The sequence below is a fragment of the Rutilus rutilus genome, assembly GCF_951802725.1.
Source record: "Rutilus rutilus genome assembly, chromosome: 10".
NCBI classification, from domain to species: domain Eukaryota; kingdom Metazoa; phylum Chordata; class Actinopteri; order Cypriniformes; family Leuciscidae; genus Rutilus; species Rutilus rutilus.
In genome coordinates this window covers 13,849,946-13,861,454 of record NC_140215.1, presented here as the reverse complement: position 1 = coordinate 13,861,454, position 11,509 = coordinate 13,849,946, and the positions used below count along the sequence as shown (strand labels likewise).

Here is an 11,509-nt window from a genome sequence, read left to right as displayed (position 1 = left end):
GATTAACTTTTGCACTAGTTTTAAACAACAGGCACACACACACACTGTTTCAGTATTACTAGTTTAATTCTAAGCAAACACAATATGGGCAACAGTTAAGGCTAGAAGATTTTGCAGAAATAAAAACTGATAACACTTTACCAAAAGTTTCAATTTGTTTACATTAGCTAATGCATATTTGCACATTCAAGTTTAAACCACTTGAAATGTTAAAAATGTATTAGTATATGTAGAAATGAACATTAATCAAGATTAATAAGTGCTGTAAAAGAATTGCTCAAAGTTTGTTTATGAAAATGTTTCATCATGAAAAAAAAAATATATATATATATATATATTTTGTATTCCACAAAAGAAAGTCAAACAGGTTTAAAAACATCATGACATCATTAGGTAAACTATAGGTTAACAAATTGGACCTTATTGTATAGTGTTACAAAAAAATTAAATAACCAGACACCTCATCCTGCTCAGAGATTAAAAAACTGCATGTTGTTGTATTGTTCTTTTTTAGTCTTTCTCCAAGGCATGTTGGAATCACTTTGGGAAACGTGTGGCGGGATTAACATGCACCACCCGTGGGGTCCGGCACACCCCACACTGGCACACCAGGCTCTCCGTCATGCTGCTTGACCCCCAAGCCAAGGGCTCCTCCTGGGCACCCTGAGGCAGGAGAGGGCACTTTGCCACAGCCAGTTGCGGCTCAGGGGAGGAAAGCAGAAGCTGTCCAGGCCCGGTGAGAAATGGCCACCCTCCTGTCAGCAGTAGACGTGGTACAGTTCCACTGACACCCATCCCAATGCTGACCTCGCCCAGCAGACGCCTCATCTCCTGCAAGGAAGAGCCTAGGAGTAGGATGTAGTTACGGGCCAGCACCAGCGTGGAGATTTTGGACAGGCGCCTTCCAGTCGGAGGGGCTCCAGTCGGGAAGTAAGGGTGCTGCAGTGCTCCTCCTACACCGCTGGGAGAAGAAGAGTAAGGCACCATTACTTCCCTTAAAGCATCCATGGCCACGTTGAGGTCCTGCATTCTCTTCCTCTCGCGGCTGTTGATCTTTCTCCGCAACTCCTGTTGCTCCTCCGCACTAAGCTCACGAGGGGGTTTCGAAGATCTGAGATGTCCCTGGAGACCCACAGCATTGGAGGTCGGTCCTCCTGCTCCTGTTACCCGTACCATTCTTGGCATGAGTTGCTGTAAAGAGTCTTCGCCCTGTTCTCTGCACCTAAAACCAGGCACAGCCTGCATTCTGAAGAAAATATTGAGAAAACATGAGTAAGATAAGTAATTGAAAATCAAATTGAGAGATTTGCAAATATATTTGGGATTTATGTATTAAAGATACAGTTCACTCAAAAAATGTTCAAATTCCATCATTATTTACTCACCCTCATGCTGTTCCAATCATGTATGACTATTTCTTTTGAGAAGAATGTGAAGAACTGTTTTTTTCCAAATAATCAAAATCAATGGGGCCCAAAACAACCTTTGTCAAAAAACATAACGAAACACTGGGACATTTTTCACAATATATTCTTTTGTGTTCCACAGAGGAAAGAAAGTCATACAGGTTTGAAATGGCTTACAGGTGAGTAAATGATGAAAACATTTTTTATCTTTGGGTGAATAATCTCTTTAAAGTCATATTGCTCAGTCTTTCTAGTAGGCAAAGACTTTACCTTCAAGCTCTTGATCCACACACTCCAGATCTTCTTCCGGGATTCCTCAAATAATATTAAAGCAGTTCACTTCTTCAAGTCCATATTCTAGTCATGAGTTAAACTTCCTTAAAAACAATAATTGTTAAATGCTCAATTAGATGGTTTGCTCTCTTGTCCACGTACTGTAGTTGTCCTTTATAGAGATCTTTAAACTGCGGCTAACTAACACGCTCCTAACTATTGGAAGAATATGAGAGAAGTACTGCTATAATGAGCTAATGAGTTACTCTGTCACTCTCTCTCTCTCTCTTTCTGTTCCTGACGCCCCCTCATCTGCCCTCCATGCTAATGATTTGATCATCATTTCCAACTGTTAAAAACCCTGATCGTGAGCACATGCCTCATGTTTGTTGAATGGGATATGATGATGTCTTCATCTCAATGCAATACTGTGACATTTTCTTGCATGCATAGGATACATTGTGACATTGATTTTCAGCTACTGAATGGTGAAGCAAATGAACAAGTGAGCCAACAAACAGAAGGCCTAATGATTCTCGTCACAGGTGGCACACCGGACATACCCAGGGCAAGACTGATTGTAAAACATATAAGCGGCGCAATTGTCTCTTTTACCAAACTATTGACACACTTTCATTTAGCCTCCCTCTAAATGTGAGAGGAAGGAAGAGACGTAAACAGAAAGCATGTTGTTCACGTTGAGAGCGGGAGGTGAGAACATAGAATCTCCTGTTTGTCTCGCAGGGGTGAGAGGAGGGTAAGAAGGTTGCGGCACCCGGTCCCGGTGAATGGTATCATGGCATCCATGCGCACATACTCGTAGGCTCAGACAGGAAAGAGAATTTAAAAGAGCAATCGCAACGCCAGGCACCTGCAGGGCAACAGAACACAACCTGCCAGTGTGTTGGTGTGTGTGGAATTGTGTGTGCTTCTAGCTGACCTATAAAAGACAGCCTGTGATGGATTAGAGCTGGGATGTTCGTCAGCTGTATGTCTGTGAACGTGTGTGTGAAAAGAAACGGCAACCGAAAGGAGGGAGGGCGAGAAGAGAGGGCCGAAAGGGACACCTGCTCTGACACAGAGACAGAGAGAAGAGATGAAAAAGAGAGGGAAAGAAAGAACCTGGTGTCCACCCGCAACACCGCCCCCCTCCCGCTCACTCCGTCCTTCCTTCCAGCTTGTGGGGGGTTGAATGGGGTGGCGCGGTGCCGGGGGGCTCACATCCGTATCCCCTGCCCCCAGCGCCCATTGCCTCCGTGGGTTTCATAGAGAGGCTGGAGCAGGTCAGGGACCGGTGGAGCCAGGCAGCAGGGGAGATGAGGGCTATCTTTGTGGGGGCCAGAGTGTTTTCCGTCTGGGCCAAGCCGGCGAGCTTGGGCTAGGTCTCTGGAGCTGCACCTGGGGGTTCAATCAGCTCATTCACACCAAGCCTGTTTCCTGTAGTTACCAGTAAAACGCCTGGCTGAGGTGGTGTCCACTTGGCACCGCTGGGGTTCCCATCTCTGAGACACACACACACACACACACACACGTACGATAGCTTAATTATGCTTGTAATAAAAAGCTTGGGCTGTGTCCCTGGAGCTGCATATATAAAAAAAATACACACACATTCACCGGCCACTTTATTAGGTACACCTTGCTAGTATCTTGTTGGACTAACAAGACTCCCCCCCCCCCCCCCCCCCCCCCACTCCCGCAGATTCGTCGGCTGCATCACATCCATGATGCGAATCTCCCGTTCCACCACGTCCCAAAGGTTCTCTGTTGGTGACTGTGGAGGCCATTTAAGTATGGTGAACTCACTATCATGTTCAAGAAACAAGTTTGAAATGATTTGAGCTTTGTGACATGCACGTTATACTGCTGGAATTAGTCATCAGAAGATGGGAACACTGTGGTCATAAAGGGATGGACATGGTCAGCAACAATACTCAGTTAGGCTGTGGTGTTTAAATAATGCTTGGTTGGTACTAAGGGGCCCGAAATGTGCCTAGAAAATATCTCTCACCATTACACCACCAGCGGCTTGAACTGTTGATTCAAGGCAGGATGGATCCATGCTTTCATGTTGTTTACACCAAATTCTGACCCTACCATCTGTATGTTGCAGCAGAAATCGATACTCATCAGACCAGGCAACTCTTTTCCGATCTTCTATTGACTTCTATTGGTGAGCCTGTACTAATTGTAGCCTCAGTTTCCTCCTGCGTCTTAAGTTTGACGTGTTGTGCGTTCAGACAGAGATACTCTTCTGCACACCTAGGTTGTAATGAGTGCTTATTTAAGTTACTGTTGCCTTTCTATCAGCTCGAACCAGTCTGTCCATTCTCCTCTGACCTCGATTAATCTGATCGTTTGCATCAATAAGGCATATTTGCCCACAGAACTGCCGCTCACTGGATATTTTCTCTTTTTCGGACCATTCTCTGTAAACCCTAGAGATAGTTGTGCCTGAAAATCCCAGTAGATCAACATTTTCTGACATACTAGCCCATCTGGCACCAACAAAAATTTAAAGTCACTAAAATCACCTTTCTGCAGATCGTCTTGACCATGTCTACAAGCCTAAATGCATTGATTTGCTTCCACGTGATTGGCTGAATAGAGCAGTTGAACAGGTGTGTATACTGTATATACTATACCTTCATTACTAATTTGTATAAAAAATGTATGTAGTGTTGAAACCTTTACTACTTATGAATCGTTACAAATATGGTCTTAAATTCTTTAATTAAAAACTTTTTAATTATTTTATTATTTAAAAAGTCTTATATTTTTGTAAATTTCTTTCCCTTAAACATACAGATACCCTCTGAAGTTTTGGGACAAATTTCCCGATCCATTTCCTTGTGTTGAGGTGAAGGATCGTGCAGCACAAAGGCAAGACGGAAGACCAAAAATAAATCTGTGCACCAGCAGAAACATCACAATACCTCTGTGACAGACACCTGCGCTTAATTGCCCAGAAACAAAAACACAAACAACAAGGAAACATTGGGCATAAAGAAGTTGGACTACCTGTGCTAACTTTGACAGCTTGCACTGCTAACTGTTTTTCATGATGTGGAAGGTCACAACACAAGCTGATGCAAAAAATCCGCAACATTGAAATGGAGAAGGTCTGCTTCCATATTCATTACCAGACCATGGACGCCGGGAAACGTCTGCTAAATGCCGAGCGTGATATTTCAACCGCCGGCTGGCCAGCCCTTCGCCAGCTTGTGTCCGTACTGCACGTACTGCGGAGCTGTCTCGCACACCAACAAACCTGCATAAAGAAAAGTTCTAATGAGAAATTAACAGATGTCACAACTTTATTCTCTCTTTCTCTCCCCTGGAGGGAAGCAGGTGTGGAGGGTGAGGCAGGAGGGCCTAAACCTCCATCAAACGTTTCACGTTCTCCACAAAGTAGCTTCTAAAAATGAGTGTGTATCTCGTGGAGATGCTGTAAAACATTTGACATGGGGGAGGTGAGCTGTCTAGAGCTTCAGAGCACTGCGAACCCTGCTTGACGTGTTGCTCTGGGCCGGCGGCCATGGATATGAGAAGATTACAAGCTGTTAATAGGGCGGAACCAATGAGCTGAAGGCTGGGTATTGTGACTCCCAGCATGCTCTGGGAAAGGTTGGCCTGGACAGAACGGTTGGCTTCTCAGATGGATGAAGCCAGGCGAAGAGTCACCCCATGGGCCTTTTGTCAAGTTGCCCGAAGAACAGTTGACACTGTTTCAAAATCATACACAGTCAGTGACGTCCAGAGAGTGTTGGGAATCATTCTTTAAACACACGCTCTGAAGCGGTCCTGCTGAGGACACACTGATTATAGCTGTCACGGGCTACTCAGTGCCAGCTGCCATGTGTGTCACATTTCACTAATAAGAGCACTCACTCTGACACGTCACATTGAACATATGCATTGCAGAACGCCGTGCCAAAAGGCTTCATGCAACAACAACAAAAAGTAAACCTTTTGTGACGCAGATTTCCATTTCATGGTTTTTAAAGTTTTTTTCTCACCTTTTTGTTGATCTCTTTACAGGAATAAATGCAAAGACCGTTGTGTTTTGTCCGTTTGTTTCATCATTCACTTCTTTATCGATATTGACATGTAAATTGAGTGGTGAGGTAACAATTTCTAGATCAATTCCCACCCAAAGTCCTTTTTGAGCTTTCTACGAACACTGCTGTATCTCCAATCCACCATTATAGCTGTGTATTGTGAACCTTCTAGATTGATATTCTCATTCATACTCAGGCAGTTTTATGTGTTACTGTTGTACAAAATTTGTGAGGGTTAAATTGAATTGAATTAAAATGAATTAACACAGTGCCAGGGCTATAACCACCATAGACTTTGAAGGGTCCCTCCCAATAATCACTTTTGGCCTTATTGTCTCCCTAATATTTGATCTTTTTGAAGCTGCTCTGCTACACTTCAGTATGCATGCTCTTATTCTTAAGTACATTTTTTAGGATGGTCCGCTTCAGAGGTCTAACAGCACTTGTCAAAATGATTGACATCAAATTAAAGAAGGTGGGCTTTACTATTCACGAAGCTGAAGATGAATTCCATCGCGATGCTTGTTTTAACAGTGAAAGAGGGCAAGATGTAGATAAACATTTAATATTTGTCCTAATGTTTTGGGACAGAAATGTTAAAGGAGAACTCCGGTCAATTTTAACATTGAGCTAATTTTTTTGTACATTTGGAGTGCTGTCAGTACAGAGAACAACGACAAAAATCGGTGTTGCCTACACCGTGTTATCCTCTTTTTAAAATTTGCACCCTGTTGACTTCAATGGGGCAAGTTTTAAACCTGCTTTTAGGCTCTTAACATCCTTGATGTGTCATTACAAGTGCACAGGTCATGTGAGTGATTCCTTCAGAGTGATCGCGGGTGAATCTGACTGCAGTAGACGTGAAAGATATTAATAAAAATTATGTTTATTCAGCCAGCGCACATACCTGTATTTACATCCTGTTTTCGGTCGAAGTCCACAGTAGTCGATTGTCGAGTTCATGCGCGTGATCATAGGTACTAAACCTATGCGCGTGAACTCGACAATCGACTACTGTGGAAAACAACCAAACTACTTTAAAGTTTTGCCATTTTTTTATTAAAAATCCTTTTAACTAATTCATCATTTAATGTGACAATACAAGAAACATTAACTGAGCCATCTTCATATTTTAAAACAAAAATATTATTTGCAAATAATTCAAATGAATTACTTTACAATGAATTCTACTTCTTTTACTCTTTATTCCCCTTAATCCCTTTAAATCTTCCCCAAAAAATGGTTTGGTTGCCAATGTTGGTGATTTGATGTTATTGAAACTTCTGACCAGTTAAGTCAATGTCTAGCCAGGGCCATTACCAAAACGGCTGACAAGATGGGCTCATTTGCTTTAAAAAAGACTTTGGATTGGACTTCCCTTCCATAAGGGAATGTGAAGGCTCATGGGATGTGATAGATGAGTTGACATCACATTAGGTTTGAAGAGAAGACAAGGAATAACTCAGTGACTTGCTGAACAAACGAATCAACATGAAAAGCAATAAGCCAGAGGGACAAAAAAAAAAAAAAAAAAAACGGAAGCCACTGTCAAGATCATAGGCCAAAGGGCAGAAAGTCACTGGAGTAAAAGTTAATAGGAAAAAAAATAATTAACTAAACAAAATTCACGATATAGGCAACAAAGCTTTGTGATGTTCCATTGTTTGATAATGAACATAGCATGTGTACAGAGTAAATTTCGGAGCTAATTTAGCTTTTCGGTGTTGAAACTTAACTATAGTGCCGGTCTGCCGTCCATTCAGGCCTGATGAAGGATGGATTCTCAGATGCTTGTCAAGGCGGCTGAAAACGAGTGAAGATAAATGAGAGAAAAGAAGAGTCAGGCGACCCATGCAAACTGAGAGCGGAACACCTCTATCACCCAACCATCCATCAACCGCCCTGACACATGCACACACAACACACACCATCTAAATGCAGCAATACAAGACAGAGCTTGCACGTGAAAGTGTGTGTGTGGCAACAGAAGTGGGCAGAGAAAGTTTCTCACTCCATAAAGTTACTAATATGATTTTGCAGAAGGAGAGAGAACAAGAGTGTGTTCCCCTGTGGATTGAAACGGAGAGACATATGCCAGAACAGGATCAGATTGCAGGACAAAGTCATTTAGAGTTTATCGGGTACACACACAGTTTTTTTTTTTTTTCTGAAAGGAAGAACACTGCTCATAAGATCATGTCTCTGAAAGGGTTCAGCTGGACAGCAACAAAGCCACAAACAAAAGGTCCAGCAGCCACAAACCCTCATTGGCCTGCAGAGCTCCCATGGTGCTCTTTGATGCTAAGTTGTCCTGGCCCTGTCCTCTTTTCACAGCGCATCCACACTCGGCCAGTCATGAATATCCAAGAGTTCAGCCCCTTACAGGATTATCCCCTCTTTCTTTAACCGCTCAAACATTCCTAATGCACATCTTTCTAGCTATCTTACACTCCTTTGAGTCTCTTTTCTTTCTCTCTATTTCTCTGCTCCATCTGTCTTAGTCTCTTTCAGTAAACACATTGACCCAGGCTGTATGAGAGTGCATTGGCTTTAAATCATAGACTTGTAGGTGCACACAGCACCCCAGCTCATGACCTGCAAACAAACACACAGTTGCGCTGTGTCTCTCTCGCTCCCGCTCCCAAAAGCCCAATAGCACTAGTTGCAACAGAGACAACTTAAATATAATGTACATCACACTGTTGTGATATTGATGTTTTAACATCAAAAGACTGCTTAACACATTTATTCTCATTCTAAACTGAAAAAGTGCTTCAAGCATTATGTAAATTAAATCAAATTAACATCTGTAAAAAAGCTACCGTTCTGATAAAGGATTTGCATTTCTATTTCCTGTCTTGTTGGCCAGTTTTTACCAAAAAGAAAAGGGGCAGGTAAATCACAAGTGTATGAAAAATAAAGTTTATGCAGCAGAATTTATTGCCCATTTATGCCTGTATAGTTCCAATCAAATCAGACTGATTAATTATGCAATCATCACATGACACTTTCCTAATGAATCTCAATGAACTAAAATAAAAATGTCTTTTATACATGAGGATGTCCTCGGCTCCATGGGGCGTGTTACATAAGGAAGAACAGATGATGGAGGGTGAGATAAACACTTGTCTCAGGGGACGTGTGGTCTCATATGGCCACTGTACAGGTTCCTCAAATCATCCGTCTGCTTCTCCTCTAAAATGCACTTCTTGGAATGATTATGTGATGAATGACTGACACTTGCAATAACGATGATGGATCAATGAAACTGAGAGGCCGAGAAACACATTTTAGAATTGAAGGAGACCGAGAGGATAACTTTACTTCTCTCCCCGTCTCTCTTTCTTTTGTCCCACAATGCTACAGATGCACTTCGTTTATTTGCTTATTTTGGCTGTTTTTTTTATTTACATTATTTGTGTTTTTCCACCACATTTGATGCATCTCTTCAATCCTCTCCGTCTAATCCTTTGGACTAACAAGGCCCAGTGTTTGCCTCTGAATAGCCCAACATCTGTGCTGAATCAGAGGATTTAAGAATGGTTTTAAGATCTGAGTTTAAAACCAACACACACACATAATTATTAAAGACTAAACAATCTGTGGAAATGCTATGCATGAGGCTGCTCTAGTTTGGCATGGATAAATGTTAGCTATCTATTCAAAAAGTTTCATTTAGCCTATATAATAACTTTTTCTAATAGTAGCAGATTATGTACATTCAGTTTATTGTCTTTGTCATTTTGTTTAAGTGAACGGATCTGTGAATCATTATTCAGCGGCATAACCCTTATATTGGCACTTCCTGATCACTGAATGATGACACTTTAGGTAGATTTGCTTTGCAATATTTGTCCGTGCGTTATTAGTGATGCCTATTAGTATCTGTAAATACAGTAGCCTATGTGTCAGTAATCAGTGAGTGAGAGGAGACCTTCGTTAAGGTGTTCTCTGTTCAGTGGCTCCGCGGGGGAGGTGCTGCTCTGATTAATTTGGAAACGTGATAGCGTGTAATTCTCATTACCTTTCGAAGTAATTGCATTTTACGCGGAGCAAATGGGCGAGGCGGCTGAAGATTACTAACAAGCAGATGTTAGTGAAGGAAGACAAGACATCAGCAGCCTGTTTGCTTTCATGGAGCTCAATCTGGAGTCGAAATTAGTATTACACTGACTGCTACTGGGTGGATGTAATGAAACTTTTTTTCATTGAAGCTTGGAAACTTAAGTAAAAAGATTTGTTGTTGTTTATGAGCCCCTTTTTGTTGAATTTAGACTATTTAGTTGTGAAATGAAGATGTTATTGAAATTCCCAAAATGCATCTAGGATAAATCTGCAAATAAAATATCAATAAAATATCTCTTAAAATAATCAGTTAACGTTTGTCCATATAAAATAAAAATAAATGCCTTTTTTGCTGTGCAAAATTAATATGGTGAATTATTCTAATAATATAATATAATGAATTTTAAAACAAATAAACACGTAGCAAATATGAATATTCAAAAGCCAGCTTCGCTCCGTATCGTTCCAGCTCAAAAATCCCTTGGAAAACATTGCAACAGAAAGAGCAATCTGCCATCCAGCTGCTGGCGTTTAGTTATGTATTCCACCTAATACTCCTTTATTTATTCCCTCCATCTCGCATCTTCTTTTTCCTGTATATTTTGTGTAGTGCAAGACAGCAACTGCGTTTTTTGCATTCTAAATAAATGATCGTCTCCTTGAGGCTTAAAAACATGAGGGTAATCTTAATTTTTCCCAGAATGATGGCCTTCATAAAAGTTAATAAGAAAATCTACTTTTGGTCTCATTTGGAAAGCTGCCCAAAGCAGAAGAATTGTTTGCTTTGACAGGTAAGGGTGTTCACAGGTGACATGAGAAGTGAGGACATGAAGGCGAATTCCACAGCTCGATGTCATAGATGTGCCAAATTACGGAAAAGTCATTGTGACACATTCCTTCTATCTCAATCAACTTGTTTTCTATATGACTGTATTTATATTTAGATTTATATTTTGACTCAGTCTGTCTGCCTGTTTTATCAATGATTAGTGTTCCACGTTTACGTTACCGGGTTAAGATAAACATAATTTTCATTTGAACGCAAATGGACAGTGGCGAACGCTTTTTAAGTGCGCAAAAGTTGAGCATACATTTGTTTAATTTCGTTAATTAGAATAAACAATACATTTAATTCATATTCTCTCTGTGTTTTGTATTATTACTGATATTTGGTTAAAAAAAAGAAACTCATTCAGTTTAGTTTAATTTGCCTGTATACATTCTGATAGGATAATGCGTAAATCATACAGGTAGGCTACAATAACTTTTTATATAATAACAATTATTATAGAATTTATCTAGCATTAGTCGTCAATAATTACTATATAAATATAAACTACATAAAACAAAAAATAAATTATGAATCTGTAACCTGTGGTATTTAAATAAATTCTGCCACACAGAGACTGTGGTTTATCGTCTGTCAATAATCTCGGCTCAATATTATTAAACATTCTCAAGCTTTTTAGAACATCTTTGTTCCAGTTTACAATAAATAAATGGTGTCGGCCTGAGCACTCTCTGTTTGTTCTTATCACGAGCGAATAAGTGGTTATTGTTTCCGGGGGGAAAAAGCATACCGTTATCTAAAAATGTAAAAGAAACTTTTTTCGTCAAATTAACTGCGCTGAACTTTATCTTTTTAATTTTCTTTTTTTACGTTTTAAGTGATATAGATAGATAGATAGATAGATAGATAGATAG

At 40.6% G+C, this 11,509-nt stretch overlaps 1 protein-coding gene across 1 annotated transcript; it reads right to left on the bottom strand.

Moving 5' to 3' along the window:
- Positions 1-330: 330 nt before the first annotated feature.
- olig1 (oligodendrocyte transcription factor 1) lies at positions 331-1,885 on the bottom strand. The gene is made up of 2 exons (XM_084422010.1): positions 1,677-1,885; positions 331-1,246 (listed from the first exon to the last, which is right to left on the bottom strand). The coding sequence occupies exon 2, from the start codon at positions 1,243-1,245 to the stop codon at positions 538-540; it is 708 nt and encodes a 235-aa protein (XP_084278136.1). The 5' UTR covers position 1,246; positions 1,677-1,885; the 3' UTR covers positions 331-537.
- Between the last annotated feature and the right edge of the window lie 9,624 nt (positions 1,886-11,509).

What these genes read in the sequence shown, in the direction of transcription:
- olig1 (XM_084422010.1), bottom strand. Translation starts at nt 1,245, where the DNA reads ATGCAGGCTGTGCCTGGTTTTAGGTGCAGAGAACAGGGCGAAGACTCT.